The sequence below is a fragment of the Rhincodon typus genome, unplaced genomic scaffold (genome assembly GCF_021869965.1).
Source record: "Rhincodon typus isolate 14 unplaced genomic scaffold, sRhiTyp1.1 hic_rhity00001431, whole genome shotgun sequence".
In the NCBI taxonomy this organism is placed as follows: domain Eukaryota; kingdom Metazoa; phylum Chordata; class Chondrichthyes; order Orectolobiformes; family Rhincodontidae; genus Rhincodon; species Rhincodon typus.
In genome coordinates, this window is record NW_025967069.1 from 1 (window position 1) to 23,349 (window position 23,349).

The 23,349-nt window shown below is 39.0% G+C and overlaps 1 protein-coding gene across 1 annotated transcript; it reads left to right on the top strand.

Moving 5' to 3' along the window:
* Positions 1-4,462: 4,462 nt before the first annotated feature.
* LOC109921763 (palmitoyltransferase ZDHHC2-like) lies at positions 4,463-23,008 on the top strand (the record flags this gene model as incomplete). The annotated part of the gene is made up of 6 exons (XM_048592548.1): positions 4,463-4,583; positions 9,460-9,495; positions 17,704-17,836; positions 20,974-21,100; positions 22,464-22,556; positions 22,893-23,008. Coding segments are annotated over 6 exons (626 nt in total), but the record flags the coding sequence as incomplete, so codon positions are not given.
* Positions 23,009-23,349: the final 341 nt, after the last annotated feature.

Genomic DNA, 23,349 nt, shown 5'->3' on the forward strand with positions numbered 1-23,349 from the left:
TTTATTTCTAAAGTAGGAATTTATATAACGTGACATTGACTGACTGTTTATAAATTGTGTGCTTTTTGAACAAAATAGAATGTATTTGCAAATACAAATTCATCCCATAAAATTTTTAGTTCTCTCAGGACAGTGACTTGAAAGGAATTTGGGGATTTACATATATATATTAGTCAATTAAATCCTTCTAACTGATTAAAGATTTAACAGCATCTTAGATTTGTTTAATACATTCTCATCAGTGGTATGACATTTTGATCTTTTATTTATAAATTTTGTGTCTGATACTACCTCACTCACACACACCTGAAGAAGGAATAAGGCTCAGAAAGCTTGTGTTTTCAAATAAACCTGTTGGACTATAACCTGGCGTTGTGTGATTTCTGACCTTGTTCACCCCAGTCCTACACCAGCACGTCCGCATCATGGTCTCCTGTGAAACATTTTGTGGAATCTTCCTCTGTTAATATAATTTTAAGTTGTTGAGGAATGGAAAAACATTGCATATTCCTGAAATCTAACTGCTCCATCTCAATATCTGAAGCTCTTTTGGCTAAAGGGAGAAAAAAAACACTAATGTTCAGTTCTGAAGTAGCTAGTTCTGTTTGATTTGGCATCTTTTGGAAGACAAAACTGAACTGAACTCAGCTCTCAGCTTGTGAAATTGTCTCATAGGAAATGTGTTGCACCCTGATTTACCTAATTTTCTGGCCATGATAATTTAAGAGAATTTTTCTCAATATTTCAGAGAGGGAACTGAGAAGTTGGTAGTATAGTAACTGGACCATAGTAATCCTGCAGTTTCAAGGAATTAACAGTGGAACTCTTCTTAGGGTATGTATTTGGGGTGGGAGGGGACGGAGGGAGTCGGAAATGGCAGTAGGGGGAAGGAAGGGAGGAACAGAGAACTTGGAGCTGGAAAGCCAGAGTTTGAAGATTCCAGGGCAGATGAAGAAAGATCAGGATTTAAGTTTTTGGAGTTAGAAAGTAATGGGCCAGATGGCCAAAGGCCCAATATAGGGGAGTGGGAGGGAACTCAGGAGATCACAAGGGACATATCTTTTTCTTAAGCGTTTAGGAAAAGTAGGTCACAAGATGTTTGGAAGCACTTACCTTGAGCAGCTGGCTGTCCCTGTAGCCAGGACAATGAGAACAAAGAAAATTACAGCACAGGAACAGGCCCTTCAGCCCTCCAAGCCTGCACCGACATGCTGCCCATCATAACTGAAACTCTCTACCTTTCCGGGGACCATATGCCTCTATTCCCATCTTATTCATATATTTGTCAAGATGCCCTTTAAGATTCACTGTAATATCTGCTTCCACTACCTCCCCTGGCAGTGAGTTCCAGGAACCCACCACCCTCTGTGTAAAAACCTTGCCTCATACATCACCTTTAAACCTTGCCCCTCGCACCTTAAATCTATGGCCCTTGGTAACTGACTCTTCCACCCTGTGAAAAAGCTTCTGACTGTCCACTCTGTCCATGCCCTTCATAATCATGTAGGCCTCTGTCAGGTCGACCCTCAACCTCCTTTGTTCCAGTGAGAGCAACCCAACCTCTCCTCATATCTAATGCCCTCCATACCAGGCAACATCCTGGTAAATCTTTTCTGTACCGTCTCCAAAGCCACCACATCCTTCTGGTAGTGTGGCAACCAGAATCAAACACAGTATTCCAAATGCAGCCTAACTAAGGTTCTATAAAGCTGCAACATTACCTGCCAATTTTTAAACTCAATGCCCCGGCCGATGAAGGCAAGCATGCTATATGCCTTGTTGATTACCTTCTCCACCTGCGTTGCCACTTTCAGTGACCTGTGTACCTGTACACCCAGATCCCTCTGCCTATCAGTACTGTTAAGGATTATGCCATTTACTGTATATTTTCCATCTGGGTTAGACCTTCCAAAATGCATTACCTCACATTTTCCCGGATTAAACTCCATCTCTCTGCCCAAGTCACCGACTGATCTATATCCTGCTCTTTCCTCTGACAGTACTCATCGCTATCTGCAATTGCACCAATCTTTGTGCCATCCGCAAATTTAATAATCAAACCAGTTACATTTTCCTCCAAATCATTTATATATGTTACAAATAGTAAGGGTTCCAACACTGATCTCTGAGGAGTACCACTAGTCACAGCCCTCCATTTAGAAACACACCCCTCCACTACTACCCTCTGTCTTCTATGACTGAGCCAATTTTTTATCCATCTTGCAAGCTCACTTCTGACCCTGTGCACTTTTGTATCAGTCTGCCATGAGGGACCTTGTCAAGGGCCTTACTGAAGTCCATGTAGACAACATCCACTGCGCTATCCTCATCAATCATCTTCAACACTTCCTCAAAAAACTCAGTCAAGTTAGTGAGACACGACCTCCCCTTCACAAAACCATGTTGTCTCTTGCTAATACGCCCACATAGTTCCAAGTGGGAGTAAATCCATTCTCAAAGAATCCTTTCCAATAATTTCCCTACCACTGACATAAGGCTCACCGGCCTGTAACTAGCTGGATTATCCCTGCCACCCTTCTTAAACAAAGGAACAACATTGGCTATTCTCCGATCCTCTGGGACCTCCCCTGTAGCTTGTGAGGATACAAAGATTTCCCTCAAGGCCCCAGAAATTTCCTCCCTTGACTCTTTCAATATCCTGGGGTACATCCCATCAGGCCCTGGGGACTTGTCTACCTTAATGTTTTTCAAGACCCCAATACCTCCTTCTTTTTGATCTCAACATGAAGCAAACTATCTTCATACCCTTCCCCAGACTCATCATCCACCAAGTCCTTCTCTATGGTGAATACTGACGCAAAGTACTCATTTAATACCTCGCCCATTTCCCCTGGCTCCACATATAAGTTCCCTTCCCTGTCCTTGAGTGGTCCAACCCTCTGCCCGGCTACCCTCTTGCTCTTTATATATGTATAAAAAGCCTTGGGATTTTCCTAAACCCTGTTGGCCAATGACTTTTTTTGACCCCTTTTAGCCCTCCTGACTCCTTGCTTAAGTTTCTTTCGACTTTCCTTGTATTCCACTCTTGCTTTGTGTGTTTCCAGCCTCCAAGTCTTGACAAATGCTTCCTTTTTCTTTTTGATTTAGGCTCACAATATCTCTTGTTATCCAAGGTTCCCTAAACTTGCCATACTTATCCTTCATCCTTACGGGAATGTGCCAGTTCTGAGTTCCTATCAACCTACACTTGAAAGCCTCCCACATACTAGATGTTGATTTGCCCTCCAACATCTGCCTCCAGTCTACATTCTCAGTTCCTGTCTAATATTGTTGTAATTAGGCTTCCCCCAGTTTAGCCCCTTGACCTGACAACTACTCTTTATCCATCAGTACCTTAAAGCTTAATGAATTGTGATCACTGTTCCTGAGCTGCTCCCCTACTGAGATGTCAACCACCCAGCCAGGCTCACTCCCCAATATTAGGTCCAGTAGGGCCCCTTTCCTAGTTGAACTATGTATATACTGTTTCTGGAAGCCCTCCTGGATGCTCCTTACAAACTCTGTCCCATCTGCGTCCCAAGCACTAAGTGAGTCTCAGTCAATATATGGGAAGTTAAAATCATCCACGACAACAACCTTGTTACTTTTACATCTTGCCAAACAACAACCCTGTTACTTTTACATCTTGCCAAAGAGAACTTGTCCAGCAGCCATTAGAATTAAATCTCATTCCCAAATGCCCTGCAGGAGTGAGATTTGAATATTGTAATGGAGCATCTAGCTTTTTCAAGGTGCTCGAACAATTGCTGTAAAATTGAAGGCTGGCACATGTGCACTAGGTAAGGATCACATTTCACAATTAAAAGATTTTAAGCCCCTGCCCCCTGACAGTCTTCTGACTTTTGTGACGGTTTAACCTGTGCCATGCGTTTCATGCTGCCTCTTCTCTGAGGACCCAATATCAGAGTTTATCATTGTGTCTGATGATGCTATTAAGATGCCTCTTTGAGAATTGCAGTTTGAACCCATGTCACCACTCCAACAAAACACCCACTGAAATTGAAACACAGAATATAAGGAAAATTTTACTTCAGATGTATGATTTTCTTAGATTGCTTCAATATATCGTAGGTTAACACATGCTATATTTATTTAAATAGATGTTGCTGATTGTAGAGGAAGTATCCAAGCCGTGAAGTTTTCAGTAAACATGAAAACCTGGTCAAGCACAAATTTGATGCTAAAATTCATTTCAAGGTAGTTCAAAGCAAATCAAAGAACTTATCACAATTGCAACCAATAGTCTTAGCATGTCTAGGCCACAAACATACAGTCAACATGGTAAGCGTTTGACTTTGCACAATAATGTAACATGGAAGATACTGAATCAGCTGCCAGTTTTAAATCTCTCACAGTTTTCATTTCCATTGCTATGACATAATTTTTAGAAAATTAAATGCTAAATTAAAAGTGATAAAAGATGCCTTTTGCTTATTTACAGGGTGAACAATTGTGTTGGATTCTCCAATTACAAGTTTTTTTTCCTTTTCTTGGCTTACTCTTTGCTTTACTGCATATTTATTGCTGCCACTGATCTGCAGTACTTTATCAAGTTTTGGATGGTAAGTTTAATATAATTCTATACACATACTTCATTCACTTTAAGTATCGAGATTTTAACAGAAGGACATTTTTGATGTCATTTTTTAATGGAATAAATAAATTAACCAATCACTGTTTTCATTCCTTTAAATGAAAGCAAAATACTGCAGGTGCTGGAAATCTGAAACAAAGACAAATGATGCTAGAGAAACTCAGCAGGTCTGGCAGCCTCTGTGGAGAGAGAAACAATGGTTAACATTTTGAGTCCAATATGGTTCTTCTTCAGAACTAAGAGTGTTTGGAAAAGGCTTTTAATGCTATTGATAGAAGGGGAGGAAAAGCAAGTGAAACAGATCGAGAGGGAATCCCAGAGCAAAAGACAAGGGTGTTGATAATGGCAGTGAAAGGGAGAAAGCTGTAAAATCTGGTGTGAAAAGGAGCAAATGAGTCCAATCTGCTGAGAGCAAAGTCAACAAGAAACAAGCAAGGCATGTTTGTGTCTGTGTGTGAGACTACGTGTGTGTTTTGTGGGAGGGTGGTTGACAAGGATGGTGATAGAAACATGTGGGGCGTGTAAGAAAAATCAAGGATACAGAGTCTATGTTCTGAAGTTGTACAACTAGCATCTTGTCTTTCAACTAGGCACTTACAGCCATCTGGACTAAACATGGGTGTTCAATAATTTTATTTTGTGTTTTGTTGCTGGTTTGTTCTTTTAATCTCTATTGTTTCCCATTTTGTTTCCTTTACTTTGCATTTAGATGGTAACAGCATTGACACCTCTTCCAGCACATCTTTTGCTTCTTACTTTTCTTTCCCATTCCCTCAGGCTTTGCAACATAGAATGTCTTGTCACTTAGTCTCTCTGTCCTCCATCCCTTCTGTTCCTCTTCCCATTCACTCCCTTTCACTTGTTTAAAACTTGCTATACTTTTGATGAACCATCGTAGCAGAAACATTAGCTGTTTTTCTCTGTTGAATATTTACAGCATTTCATTTTTTCTTTCAGATTTCCAGTATCCGCAGTAATTTTCTTACAGCAACAGATGTTAAACAACTATTTTATAAATTCCTGCTTTCACTCTATCACATTTCTTAGGCCAAGAAAAAAACGTGTGCAATTTTCAAATCATATGGAATGGGTGTCAAGTCAAGATAATGTTGGAAGTATATCGTCTGAGTACTTGCAGTGCTGTCATTTACTTCTTTCAAAATCCTAGAATGGAAAATTTAAAGCAATAGCTTTCAAGTGCCCAATTTTTGTCACTTTCACCACTCGAAATCTGCCTCAAAGAGCAATTCATTAAGAGAAAAATCCTGGCTATAATGTTTCATTCTGTTGCTTAAAAGTTCAAATATTTTCATATGGTGACTTGCATCATTATTAACCATAATAGGCTTTAATTCTTATTATAAAATGACAATATAAGGAATTATATAGTTTGCCTTCAAGCCTTTGAAACCTCTATCATTTCAACAGAGGAACATTGGGATGCAATGTCACAAAAAACCTGTTGATTTAAAAATAAATAAAACTTTAAAAGATCAGGGAATGATCTTAAAAAGTAGGGAATGATCTAACTACACAATATATCCATCAATGTTTCAGAAACCCTTTTAGTATAACCCTTCAGCAAAACTGGTCACCACAATATTAACCTGTCTTTACAGATGCTGATTTTATTGAGCAATTTTAACATTTTGTTTTCAGTTACAGCAATAAGCTATCGCTCTGACTTTTCAATAAGTGTCACTCATCTTGGATTATTAATACTGGTGTGATGGATTAGGAACTGTAGTTCAGTTTTCAGTGAGCTGAATGCTATCTTTGTTTTGACTCAGTAATTATCTAGAACAGTTGTTCTCCATCTGAGTTTTTTTTTGCATTAGATTTAATACGAGACTGTTACATTAAAATTGCTGAAGAAATTTATAATTGCTTTGTATTAAAATACCACTGGTGATGTTGCAAATTACTGAGACAATGAAATGAAAGACTAACCCATCATCACTTTGGACACTAATTGAACAAATTAAAGATACATTTAGGGAGAAATCAAATCAAAACATACTTTCAAACTCACCTCCACTGTCACAAAATTGTTCACTCCAGTCTTGCGATCTATTGTTCGTTAAATATAATGTTGAGGTGCCGATGTTAGGCTGAGGTGGAGAAAATCAGAAGTCACATGACACCAGGTTTTGGTCTAATAGATTTATTTGAAGTCACAAGCTTTCGAAGTGCTGCTCCTTCATCAGGTGAAGTGGAGGGAAGCACACAGGCACAGAATACATAGGAAGAGAAATAATGGCAAGACAGTTCAAGATAATTAAAAATGTCAACAGATAAGTACAAATAGTGTGAGTGGAGTGTCAACAGTTTGATTAACAAGTCTTTGCAAGTGATCAAAAGTGTCAAACACTGTGAATAAACAGCTGAATAGCAAGTGAAGGGATGACCTATGAGCCGATAAATTAAGGCCAAGAGATAATTACAAAAAATCAAAATAAGATGGTGCTAAGGACAAACCAGATGGCTGGAATAACATGATAGGTATCAGAATCACATGATGAGGGTCTAACCAAAGTAACAAGTCATCCAAAACTGTACAAACTAATTAAGATAGAGAGATAATAAGTTATCAAGGTGATGGTGTCAACACAGAACAGTAAAGAAGATTTTACAAACACGGAACAGTGTGATAGGGTTACATATTGTGCAACACAATATAATAATAGCCAAGTTCCGTACGCATGAAAATGGCATCAACCATGATCTTGGGTTCAAGTCACGCACCATCTTATTTTTGACTTCTTGTAATTATCTCTCTGCCTTAATTAAATTGGATCATAGGTCATTTAGCTATTCAGCTGTGGACACTTTACTCATATCATCTGTTATTCAGCTTGTTGACACTCCACTCACACTATTTGTACTTATCTGTTGACACTCTTAATTACCTGGAATTATCTTGCCGTTATCTTTTTGCCTATGTATTCTGTGCCTGTGCACTTTCCTGTGCTATCCTCCACTTCAACTGACGAAGGAGCGGTACTCCGAAGGCTTGTGATTTTAAAGAGACCTAAACTGTACACACTAATCCAGATGTGATCTTACCAACACTGTAGCAAACCATCCCCACTTGTATGTTTCATTCCTTTTGCAATAAATGACAACAATCTATTTACCTTCCTAATCACATATTTAATGTATTACGTATCTCCCTCTACCTCACAATTCTGCAATCTCTTTCCATTTAAACAATATGCTGCTTTTCTATTCTTACTGCCAAAGTGGACAAGTTAACGTTCCCACATTGTACTCCATCTGCTAACTTTTTTACGCACTCACTTAACCCATCTGTATCCCTTTCGCAGACTTTGTCCTCTTCATAACTTTCTTACTTATCTTCATCAGCAAGTTTAGCAACATTACATTTCATCCCTTCATCTAAATCATTGATGTAGATTGTTTTGGGGCATCCTAGAGTTGTGAAAGTGGTTATATTAATATAAAATCTTTCTACGTTTAGGAACTGTCTGATTTTTTTTAATTGTCAAGTTCATTTTATTTACTCAAATTCATTCCATTTTAATTAATTTCCCACCATTCTGCCCCAATTCTCAATAGCATTGGTAAAGTCCATGCTGAAGGCCACCAGCGGGTACAATCAAGTCATTTACTACTTGGTTTGGTGTGCCTTAAAGAATTTTGGAACGCATGCCTGAGTTCTCTGTTTGTGCACTAGACAGGCTGTAATTTTCTCAGTTAATTATAACTTAAAGGAAAAAGGCAGGCTGGCGGTATAAGCTGAGGAAATCTTGGCAGTTATTTCACAGTTTGTTCTCACGTGTGTGGAATTGATTCCAGAATATTCAAATCCTCTTGCTTTCTAGTGGTTAGCTATCAAATCAGTGTAATGTTAACTGCTGTAATATTTGAACTAATCACTGATGCAGACGTTTTCCGGATTGTGAATGGGTCTCATTGTTGAGTCCGTTTGCAAGTTGATTTGTTCGCAAGTTGGAACACAATGCAGGTCAATATAAAATAGCTGTTCATAATTATGAAGAAATGTTTGTATGCCAGATCTTTAAAATTACACCCCTGTATGGGATTACGTACATAAGTATCTTTGCATACCTATGTTGTATTCTGCAAGTTAAAATGATTTTAAAGAAGAACCTGCATTTAGACTTGACCAGAAATATCCCTCTAAGGCAGATGGACTGTTTTGCTGTCTAAAGCAGCACAGCTATATCTCAATTTCAGGGCTGTTTGTCGCTTGTGATGTGTAATAATAATTTGTTTTTAAAAGTAAAATACTGAAACACTTAGATAGTTTTGTAAAGAAATATGTCAAATGATGCCACAGCTAGTTTAGCCTCCCTTTCCTCTGCCTTGCAATTTCCAACTCAGCTTCTTGTCAGCCTGATTTTGATCCCTTATTACTTTTCCTGCTTATATCTCACCACACTCACTTTCTCCAGGAGCTCTAATTCCCGCTTTCTTGATCCTCTCTGCACTCAACTCCTTTCACTCAACTACCTCACTTTGCTGTGAAAGTAACTGGCATTATAAAAAAAATTCCCTGAGCACAAGCACAGTTTCTCCTTTGTTTAGAACTGGAAACTTCATCTCTTCCTTAAAATGGCTATTTTCAGTCCTGAAGAAGAATTAAAATCAACTCAACGTTAAATCTATTTCTTACTCCACAAGTACTGCCAAATTTGCTGAGCTTCTCCAGTCTTTCTGTTTTTATTTCAGATTTCCAGTATCCATAATATTTTATTTTTCTCTCTCTTATTTATTTAATTGAATAAATTATTTTAATTCATTCTAGCTTTGTACCCTTTTTATTGACTTCTTTCCACTTCCTTTCATCTCTTTTCAAGGATGAAATTCCAATTAAGCGGCTGAAGGAATATTGGGTAGGAATCCAAATGCTTGATCAGTTCCATCTTTCATGATGGAAACTGATTAGTCATGTAGTTAGTAAATGTTTTGTTTTATTTAGTAAATAGTATTTTATGTTTTGAGTTACAATATAGCAGCAAATGTCGAAAAATTAATTTTCTGTCTTGCAATGTTGAAATGCTGTGACATCAGTAGTTATGCTTCGGGACTAGTTGTCTCTTTCAGTGCAAGATTTTCTTTATTTTGGCTGCCCAGAATGTCATGGCCTTCAGTGTGTGGCATTGCAACAGCTCTAAGCACTTTACGGTCTGCATAAAGTAGGCCCAGTGACCTAAATCGTTCAGTTATTATGAGACTGACATTTTTTAAAAAGCATGAAATAAGTCAAGTTGGGAGATTTACACTGCAACAACAACTTGCATTTATATTGTGTCTTAACATAGTAAAACATCCCCAAGGAATTTACGCAATCTTTAGCAAATAAAATTTGACACCAAACCTCAAAGGGAGAATTTAGGGCAGATGTCCAGGAGTTTAGTCAAGGAGGTAGGTTTGAAGGAACACCCTATAGATGGAAAGAGAGGCAATTCCAGAGTGTGGATGTACAAAATGTACATTTAAAGGGGCGATTAAGAGACTTTTAGATAAGCACATGAATATGCAAGAAATGGAGGGATATGGTCCAAGGGCAGGCAGTAGGGATTAGTTTAACTTGGTGTCATGTTTGGGCCCATTCCTGTGCTTTACAGTTTTGTGTTCTAAATGTGAAACCACTTTCATAGGAATTCTATTCTTACCTAACAAATGAAGATTTAAATAAAGATTTATGTCTCTGGGAGCCACATGACTGTCACACTATAAACATCATATTCAAAATTTATATTAAGCCAAATTGTGACAGACTTCTGCTGTAATTCCAGCGAGGCATTCTAAATAATATCTGCGTTGGTGAAAAAGGCTTTTACAATAGAGGTATTGATAATTGGTGACTGATTGTCAACCAATTTGACTGCTAAATGACTTGAATTGATGTATCTTGATTATGTAAATTTATTTACTTCCCTGAATTAATATTTCCCTTTCAATTTATTTAACTATATTCAAGTCACACTTGCTTTCCTTTGGGGGGACGTAATTTTGTTATATAGGTTCAGAGCACTCGCAAATCTAGTCCCTTCAAATGTACTCTTTAATCCATTATATATCCCATAAAATAGAGAAATGATGAAAGGTTTAGACAGGGTTAATGTGTCATGGACAAATCTGTAGCAAGAGCAACACCCTCAAGTTTTTACCAGAAAATAAAGTTAAAAGGAATTTATTGATGAAACACAGATAGAACATTGACTTATTGCCTACTAAAGAGAAGAAATAGAGGGAAATTGGTCCTCATTGTGCCCGTTTTCCATGTATTAGTGTTGAAGACTATCATGAGATTCTGTTCTGCCATTCAATAAGATCATGGGTGGTCTTTTGCATTAACTCCACTTTCTTGTTCTATTCACATATCTATTGGTTCCCTTAATGCCGAAAAAACTATTCACAGAATCACAGAATCGTTATGGCATGGAAGAGTCCTAATATTAAACCCTGGAGAAGTCCATCACAAACTTTCCTCCAGCCTGAAAAATATCTATGAACCATTCCTCACTGCTTCCTGTCCCTCACTCAATTTTGAATCCATGTTGCTCCTGCCTCTTTAATGAGATATAACTTTGCTCACAATTCAGTTATGTGGCACTGTATATAATGTGCTTTGGAAGTTCATGTACGCCGGTATTACTACCATCAATTCTTTCAAAACATTTGCAGCAAGTCAGTGTAATAGAATTTCCATGCTTGCTCTTCCTAACAACTTACAATTTTAATTATTAATTATTATTAATTTAATCCCAAATAATTGTTTCTAAAAGCTTCCCCGCTACTAAAGTTAAACTCTTTAGTCTGTAATTTTAGGGCTTATCCTTACAATCATTTTCAAACAAGGGCATGATGTTTGCAATTCTCCAGCCTTCTGGTACCTCTCCTGAGTTGAAGAGAGACTACAAGGTTATGGCCAGTACCTCCACAGTTTTAATTCCAACTTCCTTCAGTATCCTGGAATGCATCTCATCTGGCCCCAAAGCCTTGTGAACTTTAAATGCAAACAATCTATCCAACACTTCTTCCTTTTCAATGATGACCCCTTCTAATGACAGAGTTTCCTCCTTTGTCACCGCAGCATGGGTAACATCTACCTTCCTGGCAAAAACAGATACAAATTAGTAATTTAACACCATGACCATGGCCCCACCTCCATGTGTAAATTCTCTTATTAAACTCTATTTGGCCATAGTCCTGTTTTCCCCATCCTTTGAAAATTTATGTGCCTATAAAAGATTTTGGGATTTCCCCAGAAGTCAGCTGCCAATCTTTTCTCATGTTCCTTTATTGCTTCTCTTATTTGCTTTCTCATCTCCCCTCTGAACCGTTTTGCATTCAATGTGGTTCTCAACTGTATTTTTTATCCGACTCTTGTCATAAGTTCATATTTTCTCCTTGATCATGATTTCTATCTCCTGTTTCATCTAGGGACCTCTGAATTTGTTTGTCCTACTTTTGCCTACTATGCCCGAACCATGTGTTGTTGAAGTGAGCCCATTGCTCAGCTACAGTTTTCTCTGGCCCAATTCTGATCCTGTCCCATTGAGGTCAGTTCTGCCCAATTGATTTTTTTTTAAACTCCAGATTGTCTGCCATCGTTTCTTAGCATTGAAACCAGCAGACCTGGGAACAATGTAGATTTCAGCAAATGTGCAAAAAGAGTTTAATTAAGAGTGTAGAAATAGAATACAACAGAAAGTTTGCAGGAACATAGAAGCCATAAAAGCTTCTATAGGTATGTGAAGTGGCAATGATTAGTGAAAGCAAATGTAGGTCTCTTACAGTCAGAAACAGAAGAAGTTATAACAGGGAACAAAGAGATGGATGACCAATTAAGTACTTTTATTGGTTCTGTCTTCACAAAGTAGGACACAAATTGTGTCCCAAATGTTGGGGAAGAGTCTAGTGATGGGAGGAAGTGAAGGAAATTATTATTAGTAGGGAAATGGTGGTAGGGAAATTGATGGGATTAATAGCTGATAAATCCCCAGGGCACGAGAATCTACATCCCAAAGTACTTAAGGAAATGGCCCTAGATTTAGTGAATGCATTGGTAGTCATCTTTCAAGATTCTATAGACTTGGAGCAGGTCTTGTGGCTTGAAGAATAGTTAATGTAACCCCACTATTTCAAAAAGGAACTAGAGAGAAAACAGGGAATTATACACCAGTAGAAGGGGAAATGCTAGAGACCATTATAAAGGATTTAAGAGCAGACCACTGAGAAAACAGTAACAGGATCAGACAGCATCAGCATATACTTATGAAAGGGAAATCATGCTTGAGAAATATTCTATAATTTTTTGAGGATGTGATTAGTAAAATTGATAAGGGGGACCAGTAGATCTGATTCGCTTGGATTTTTCAGATGGCTTTCAATAAGGTCCCATGTAAGAGATTAGCACATAAAATTAAAGCAGATGAAATTGGAGATGGTGTACTGGTTGGCAGACAGGAAGCAGAGTAAGAATAAATGGGTCTTTTTCCGGATGGCTGGCAGTAACTAGTGGAGTACCACGGGAATCAGTGCTTGCATACCAGCTATTCACAATGTGTATTAATGATTTAGATGAGGGAACTAAATGTAATGTCTCCATATTAGCGGATGGCATAAAGCTGGGTGGAAGGGTAAACTATAAAGAGGATGCAGAAATGCTTTAGTATGATTTGGACAAGTTGAGTGAGTGAGCAAATACATGGTCCATGGAGTATAATGTGGATAAATGTGAGATTATCACTTTCAGTGCAAAAACTGGAAGGTAGATTACTGTATGAATGGTAATGGATTAGGAAAGGGGAGGTGCTACAAGACCTAGATGTCCTTGTATGCTAGTTGCAGAAGGCAAGCATGCAAGTGCAGCAGGTATTGAAGAAGGCAAATGCTCCATTGGCTTTCATAGCAAGAGAATTCAAGTTCAGGAGCAGGGATGCCTTTCTGCAATTATACAGGGCCTTGTGAGACCATATCTGGAATATTGCAGTTTTGGTTTCCTACAGGGGGAGCCAATGGCCTATGCTATTATCGCTGGACTGTTAATCCAGGGACAGAGGTAATGTCCCAGGGACTTGGGTTTGAATCCCACCATGGCAGATGATGGAATTTGAATTCAATAAATATCTGGAATTAAGAGTCTAATGATGACTGTGAATCCATTGCCAATTGTCAGAAAAAAAACAACCCATCTGGTTCAGTAATGTCCTTTAGGGAAGAAAACTGCCATCCTTACCTGTTCTGACCTAAATGTGTCTCCAGATCCACAGCAATGTTTTTGATTCATAACTGCCCTCTGGGCAATTAGGGATGGGCAATAAATGCTGGCCTAGCCAGCGATGCCCTCATCTTGTGAATGAATAAAAAACAAAATCTGAGGAAGAATACGCTGGCTATGGAGGGAATGCAACGAAGATTTACCAGACAGATTCCAGGGATGGCAAGACTGACATGTGAAGGGAGACTGATCAGTTAGGATTGTTTTCACTGGAGGTTAGAATAAAGAGTGAGATTCTTATAGGAAGCTATATAATCCTAATTGGACTCAGCAGGTTAAATGCAGGAAGGATATCCTAAATGAGTCCGGAACAGGTGACACAGGTAATATAAGGTAGACCATTTAGGACTGAGATGAGGAGAAATTTCTTCACTCAGAAAGTGGTGAAACTGTGGAATTCTCTGTCACAGAAAGTGGTTGAAGTCAAAACATTGAATGTTTTCGAGAAGGATTTAGAAATAATTCATAGGGGAGAAAGTGAGAACAGGGTTCTGAGGAGTTGATTATCATATTGAATGGTGGAGCAGATTTGAAGGGCAGTATAGCCTAGTCCTGCTCCTATTTACAATGTTTTCTATGTTTCGATGTTTATATCCTAAATCTGACAGTTTCATGAGCACTGTCCCCTAAATGTTCCCCCACGAACACTTCATTTACTTGGCCCACCTCATTCCTGAGATCCAGGTCTAGCAGTGCCTCCTTTCTTGTTGGACTAAACACATCATACTGTAGCAACTCCTACTGAACACAATCCATGACAGCTTGTCAATCACTTTCCTTTTACAGCCCCAAGAAAAAAATTTAAAAATCATTATGTTCTCCTGTACGTAGGAGAAGGTCTGTTGGTGTAACCTTTATACATTTCAGGTTACACACTATTGAGAAAAGTACTGTAATCATAATTTTTTCATTCACATATAGTGGGTGTCATTGATTGGAACAGCATTTATTGCTCATCCTTAATGGCCCTTGAGAAGCTGGTGAGCTGTCTTCTTAAACTACTGCTGTCTGCACAGCAATCTTAGGGCGGGAGTCCCAGGCATTTGACCCAGCAATAGTGGAAGAACAATAATATATTCCAAGTCAGTCTGATGGGTGGCTTGGAGGGGAATTTTTCAAGTGATAGTATTCCAATGTATCTGCTGCCCTTGTCCTTTTAAGTGGTAGGAGTGGTAGGTTTGGAAAATGTTGTGTCAGGAGCCTTCATGCATTACTGCAGAGTGTCTTGTAGATGATGCACACTGCTGCCACTGGGTCAGTTGTGGATGGATTGAACTGTGAAGGTGGTGTACGGATGGGGTACTGATCAAGCAGTCTGCTTTGTCCTGGATGATGTCAAGCTTCTTAAGTGTCATTGGAGCTGCACTTATCCAGGCAAGTGGAGAATATTCCTTCATACTTCTGAGATGTACCATGCAGATGGTGGTCAGGCTTTGAGGAGTCAGGAGGTGAATTACTCACTGCAGAATCCTCAGCGTCTGACCTGCTGTTAGTCAGATGAATATGAGTGTTCATGTTGCTGGCCTCGTCTAATTTCTGGTCAATGGAAATCCCATATTTTCTCCGCTTTAAGGCATTCTTGACGGGTTGACGCTTGTTAACAGGTCTTCACAGGTGGTACAATTGTAAGTGATTTATCCACCATTTACACACAATATTCTTCACAGTTTACTGACCATCACCCCCTGCTGAAGGATCCCTGATCCGCTACACCCCCTCCCCCCACCCATCCACACATCCACCATATGTCCCAAAACCAAATCTAGAAAGTTACCCCAGGTCTCCAAAGGGGTATATTGGCCTTGGCTATCCAAAAGAAATCCATGAAAATGTGCTTCGTAGAATTGATAAAGGGGAGCCAATGGATTTGGTTCTCTTGGATTTTCAGAAGGCTTTCAATAAGGTCCCGCTTAAGACATTGGCATAGGATAGACCTACTCTGACCTGGTCTAATCTCCACACTCTGTGTTACACACTCCAGGAACTCCAAAATCCTGTTTCAGTGGAGGCAGCTGGTCACTTAAATAGCCAGTAGTCTCCAAGAAACTCAAATGTGCCAACCCCAGCCCATTTCCACAAAAATGAGTGAGGATATGTTCAGAGGCAAGACTTGTGCTTCCTGACAAATTCTGGATTTTTTATCATAGCAGAGATACTCAAAATCCTGGCACAAATTGAAATCAATGTACTTATTTACTTTCTCAGTCATTTTTCTATTTCCTATTCTAAATTCTCCAGTCTGTGCTAATAATGTGTCCACAGTTGTCTTTGCTAATATTTTACATTTTACATACTTATTGAAGCTTTTACAATCTATTTTATGTTTCTTGCTATTTTGCATTTATATTCTGTTCACTCTTTCATTATCAATTTCTTTGTTCTCCTTTGAAGTCTAAAATTCTCCCAGTCCTCAGGCTTACAACTTTTTTTTGCAACTTTATAACCTTTGATCAAATACTGCCTTTCACCTCCCTTGTTGGTCATGGCTCTCTCACATTTCCTTCTGGATATTTTTGACTGATAGAAATGTATGTTGTTTTTTGGAAAACAGCATTAATTCTTTAAATACTGAATATTGACTAAGAAATACCAGGAATTCTTCATCCATAACATTGGTGCTCAATAGATTTACCTAGTCTGTTTGTAAATTGAAGTCACTCTTGATTGCTGCACTCCTATTGCTACTTGCACCTCTAATTTCCTGATTTTCACCATGTTATGACGACTGATTTATAGCCCGTAAATCACTCCTCCCAATGTTTGCGACCCTTGCTGTTTCTTAGCTCCACCCAGACAGATTCTAAGTTTTGTTCTTCTGGTCAGAGATCTTCTCTCACTAAAACAATGATCGTATCCTTTAGTATCATGCCAATCCCATCTCCTTTTCCTTTTTTCTTAGCCTTCGTAAATGATGAATATTCTTTAATATTCAGTACCCAGTTCTTGAAGGCGCATCTCCATAATACTTACAATAAGATATACTTATACAGTGTCTATAGTTCAGTGGAATGTTCTAAGACATTTCCTAAGCAGTGTTATCAAACAAAATTCAATGGTAAACTGTATAAGGAGATATTGAGTCAGTTCAATAAAAACTTGGTGAAAGATGTAAGTTTTAAGAGAGGAGAGAACTTGTGAAACAGAGCAATTTAAGGATGAAGGCCCAAAGCTTAAGGCAGCGAGAGGTACAGCCCCCAGTGGCAAGACATTAAAAACTGAGATCTTCAGGATCCCAGTAATAAAAGGCTAATTAAACAATCAAAGTTGTCAAGATAGATCAATATGATTTTGTTAGGTGAGAAAATTAAGTGATTAGGATCAAAAGTGGGTGGAATATAGTTGAAGTGCGGATCAGTCATGACATAAACGAATGGCTGAACACAAGTGGGGAGTGGATTTAATGGCTTGCTCCCTTGTGTTCCTTAAGCTTCAGAAGATAGAAAACAAATAAAAGCAAATCTGGATTGTAAAAAAAACACAAAATGCTGCAAATTGAAGAGTCTGACAGTGTCTATGGTGGGAATATCAAAGTTAATGTTTCAATTCGATGGTCTTTTGAATGGACTCATTCAGAACATTTCCTGATCAAAGGTCACAGATTTGAAACCTTTCTCTCTCCACATATGCCACCAGACCTATTGAATATTTTCAGCAATTGCTGTTTTTATTTCAGATTTTCAGCAACATTTTTCTTATGTGCTGTATGTAGACCCAAAATTACATAGAGTAGATGTTAGAACTGCTTTTGTGTTTCCAGCATTTTTTCTTATGCTTGTTTTTTCCCTTATGCTTGTTTTTTTTCTTTATCCAGAATGGCCTGCCAGATACCCAAGCTAAGTTCCACATCATGTTCCTGTTCTTTGCAGCTGCAATGTTTTCCATCAGCCTGTCCTCCCTGTTTGGATATCATTGCTGGTTAGTCAGTAAAAACAGGTCTACCCTTGGTAAGACAATCTTCTGATTTTCCATTTCAACAAGCATTTGTGATCATGAAGAACATTTACATGATTCTAATTACATAAAAGATGTGCGATCATGTGCAACATTTCATGCAGGTCACTGCTTTGTATCCTGGCAGCAGTTAGGAAGCTTTTGTCCTACAGCAGTACACTCTTCCAGCTGCATTTCAGCTGGTTTGGCAAATCAGAGAGTGGTTACTGGGCAGCACAGGCTCTCCTTTGATAATATGGCTCAGGCCACTGAAGCCACTCACATATGCAAAGCCATGCTATCACACAAAATATGACAGAGCAGGCCATTGGCATGCTGAAACAAAGCACCTGCTATCTGAATGGCTCTGGAGGGACCCTTTAGGACATGAATGGCTTGCATGCTCCCCTTGCCACCAGCTGTATGACAAATAGCTCAGAAAGAAGCAGCCAGCACAGTTCTCTTCAGACCTCTCTGCCTGGATTGTCTATGATTGACTTATTCAACTGCATTGCCCAGGAACATAATTCTAATTTACCTTCCTTCCATTACTGACTGTGACAGCATCTGTTTGGCTACAATGCAAAAATAAAAACCCATGTCAAAATAAACATTCCAAACCAAACTTACAATATAAAATTATGCCATATAGCAAATGTCATGCTTGTGAATTCCATCCTGTCCATTTTCTGTGTCCCACGCATGGCCTCGTTCCCCTGCTTTGTGCTGCCACAGCAGAGCTGGTAGAAGGCTGCTGACTTTCATCCAGGGAGACTGTAAATACTGTTGTTGGATGACCTTGAGCAGCCCTGGCTCTCTCAGGCCTGGCTTCAGCTTGTGCCAACCTGGCATGAATGGCAGCAGTTTCAGCTGGCTGGCTGGCTGACAGGTAACAGCAAAGGGCACTGCAAGAGTAGCAACAGTGGGAGGATGAATGCTGTCATGCTGAGAGAGGTACATACTTTCTGCAGCTATTGTTACTTCCTCAACACTGCCTCAGCAGTCTGAGAAATGCTTTAGAGGACTGATTGTTGGACTGCTGGGAACCACTTCAAGCCCCTTTACTGTATTGGTATTCAAAGGTCTGTGTGCAATGGTCTGGGCTCACGTGGCAGCAAGCTGAACTAGTTAATAAGACTTCATGACAACAGCACCCAGACATTGACAACTCCTGCTTGTGCTACAATGGAATCTGAGACATAGACCATCAGATGCTTCTTCATGGTTGCATTGGCAAGTATGATTTCTGGAGTCGGTCACTATTTTCACCTGAAGAGGATGTTTACCAAACTCTATAAAAAGTCAGGCTCCTTCGTGCTCCTTGTCATTGACCTAGGGCTTTCTGCGAGACCTGTCAATGCACCAAGCGTCATTGTCTATATTCATCAGCCCTCTTCTGTAGGTCTTATCTTGCCTTCCAGGATGTTTGCATCTGTTGTAATCTAGAGAGCCAGCTGAATGCTGTGGCTACATGGATTCGAATCCCACCACACCAGCTGGTGGAATTTAAATGTAATTAATTCAATCTTGAATTGAAAGCAAGTTTCAGTCAGCAGTGACACAGAAACATAGAAAATGTGAGCGGGATTGAGCCATCCTACCCAGTGAGCTGACCCCCTCCACCCTCCCCCCACCGCCCCCACCCCCCTACCTTTCAATATGTTTGTGGCTGGTCCTCTGTCTCAACACCATACTCCCACTCTGTCCTAATATCTGTTGATGCCTTTAGCCTCTAAAAATGTATCTGTTTCTCCCTTAAATATATTTTGTGACTTGGCCTTCTCAGCCTCTGTGGTAGACAATTCCATAGGTTCACTACCATTTGTGTTTGGAAATATCTCCTCATCTCAGTCTGAAATGGCATAGCCCATGTACTAAGACCATGATCTTTATCCTAGAACCCCTGGCCAGGGGAAACATCACCACTGCATCCACTCAGGATTTTATACGTTTCAAGAGGACCCCTCTCATTCTTCTAAACTTCAGTGAATACAGGCCCAGTCAACTCTATCTCTCTTCATACAACAAACCTACCATCCTAGGAATCAGTTTAGTGAACCTTTGCTGCACTGTCTTCCAGGCAAAAATATCTGTTTCTTGGATAAGTAGAACAGAACTCCACAGACTTTCCAAGTGTGGCCTTACCAAGGCCCTGTATAGATACAGTCAGCTCTTGCAATGAATGCCAACAAACCATTTCCTTCCTTACTGCTTGTTGTACTTGCATGCTTGCTCTTAGTGACCGTGCTGATTGTTGTAAAAACCCACCCAGTTCGCTAATGCCCTTTTAGGAAGGAAATATGCTGCCCTTACCCAGCCTGGCCAACAGATTACTCCAGACCTTTGACCAGTGTTTGACTCTTAATTGCCCTGAAATGACCACAAACTATTCAGTTCAGGGACAATTAGGGATAAACAACATTTTCTGGCCTCGCCAGTGCCACCCATATCCCATGAAATAATAAATTAGCGAAAAGGTTAGTCTACAAAACACTCATCTTCCCAATGTGGGGTTTGGGACCCCAAGTGGGGGTGTGAGCTGAAATCTCATAATTTAACTGTGGCAAAAATGCAATGGCTGAGGTTATTTTAGAGAGAAAGGTTATGTCAGCTAAAGTCATAATCCAACTGATTTGTTGTTATTAATACCCTACCATTGATGACAGAGCTTTCAACCATACTTCAACTCTCTTCCCCCAGCCTTGCCTTATCTGACAAACCAAAAACTCTTTTAAGAATCTACCTCTTCAGCTATGCCTTCAGGCACTTCCAACGATTTTCTCCCCACCGCCCCCAACTGCTGCTCAATTCTGACTCTGAACTGTAAGATTTAAGGCGCCATGAGTTACTGTTAGTTAAATATATTTGAAGCTGATGCTATAAAGTTAGAAAGGCAAAGTAATGGCAGTAAGAATGCTAGACTGGGTTAGGAAACAATGAGATGATGTGATGGAGATTGATTCAGAAATGACATACAACAAACTATGATGAGTAAATCATCCTACTTCGGATTCTATCTTGCTTGTGACCTCAGCTCCGTAGTTAAACCTCAGAGCACAACAGATAGTGGACCAAGCGGTAAAATAAAAAGGATTGAAATATTTATTTGTAGAACAGTTCAAAGACTATTAATGACTATATTTTGATTCAGAGGCCTTCAGAGCACCTGTGTTTCGACATGGTCCTGACAAGAGTGGATTTAGCTTAGGATGCAGCAAAAATATGAAGCAAGTATTTGGAGATGAGAAGAAATACTGGTTGCTACCCATCTTTACAAGGTACAGCTCAATTTTCTGAGTTTCCTTATCTTTCATTGAAGTATTTTAATTTAGAATAAAAATTGTGTTACTGTTGAAAATAATATTTTAAAACGTAAATGAAGCTTAATGTTTTCTGACAGTCAAATATGCGTTTATAATTGATATCTTATATTGTTTGATTTAATATATTGCTGTGGACTTCCATGAAAAGAGTGACACTATCACACAATATGGCAATTAAAATATGTGTTTACTGATAAGTTAGGATCAGAATAGTAGCAAATCCTTCCACCTGACATCCACATGGAAAATTTTGTGGCAATACAAGGGGCTAAAGGAATGAAAGCTAAGTCTAGGTGAGGGAGTTGGAAGAGACAACCAAAAGCTTCATTGAAGAGATCAGTTTAAACAAGATTCTAAATATGCACAAAGAAAGTGAAGTCATAGAGAGATTTAGTAAAACCATTGCAAAGAATTGTCGGGAAAACAGTTATAGGAGGCATTGAGATGGAAAACTGATGTTACATGAATAGGTTGAGTTGAGGCTGTGATGGACTTGGTTGATTTTTAAATTTAGCTTGTTGGGGAAAATGGAGCTGATGTAAATAAGTAGGGTTGAGTATTATTGCAGTGCATAAAGAGGCTATTCAGCCATTGTGCCTCCCCCAGCTCTAATATTTAGTCCAGCTTTCTTACCTGGTGCCAATTGCCTCCATTTTCCCCATATCCAACCAATGCCCTCTTTAATGCCTCAATTGAACCTGCCTTCATCACATTTCCAGACAGTGCATTCCATGGCCTAAGAACTTGTTCTGAGAAAAAGGTTTTTTTTTGGAAAAAGCTTCAGCCTATTTACTCTGTCCAGCCCACTCATGATTTTAAAAATCTCAATCAAATCTCCTTTCAGCCTTAATCTCTCCAAGGAGAATAGTCCCAAATTCTGCAATCTATCATCCTAACCAAAGTTTCTCATTCCTAGAATCATTCTTGTAAATTGCTTCTGCACATTCTCCAATGCATTCACATCTTGCCAAAGATTTAAGGCTAATATTTAAGGGTGACATGAAATAGCAAGCCTCCCTGAACACAAAATAAGAGCATGGATTGAAGAACATTGTGAACATTGGAAGTCACAGCTTTTCCAGTCAAATAACATCAGCGAAATCACCACAGACAGGTAATTGGATGTGGGATCTTTCCGAGCGAGGCAGTAGCCTTCCAGATTGAACTAAGTTTACTGAAGAATAAACATGCTGTGTGATCATTTGTCAACTGGGGTGATGAAAACAGTGTACAAAACCTTGATACTATATTAAATTTCAGAGTTAAATGATAATAAATTGTGCATTTCAAAAAAATGAACTTCCTGTTTCAAATGCAGTCTAGGTGATGGTTGTTCCTTTCCAACGTGCTTAGTGAATCAGGATCCAGAGCAGCCATCCACTCCATCTGCTCAGAACATATCTGCCAAAAAGTAATTGTTATTTATTTATTGCCATGCTATTTCAACATAAAAAGATTTTGATTTTTTTGCAGAACCGAATAATGTTTTTTAATAAGCAAAAGAAATATTTATTTTGTTGTTTTGTTCTATCTTTGATTTGACCTATCACTTTCTAAGATGGTAATTCTATGCAGTTCTTCTTTGAATGACATGTTACTTCAATCTACACAGTTCATTACATAGCATAAGTGATGCATTGTAGTATGAGTGAGGTTTACTGAGTACCTAGCGTTGTGCAGTATGCTGGAGATTGATTCAAGGGAGCCACCGCATACTGAGCTAATTCTTTAATCACCTTGTTCACAGTATTACTGAAGCACATCCATTTCCTGCAAAACCTTTACGAGAATCCCAGAACCATTTACTGGGTAGTGGACAAACATGGTCTGAGGGAGCTTCTGACGATGAGAAAGGCAAGCTTGGTGAGTATTTGGAACATTTTACAATTTAAATAACTTCACACAAACTAAAAACAGGTAATATTGGTTTGAAATTAGAAAATACTAGGACAATAGTACAGTTTTGCTAATACATTGCAGATCATTGATAATTAATAAACTGACTGTAGTTTACAGCCAGAAGGCTTTGAGGCATTTCAAGGGGCAAACTACTGCAGGGTTATCTAACAAGTGATGATATATTTTGCATTTTACCCAAAAAGGAAATTCAAAACAACCCTCTTGCTGAATTGCATTTTTTTTAAAGTCACTGTAGCTTTTATTAGAATATGCGAACGTTTGAGAGACGATTTTCAGTTTTTAGG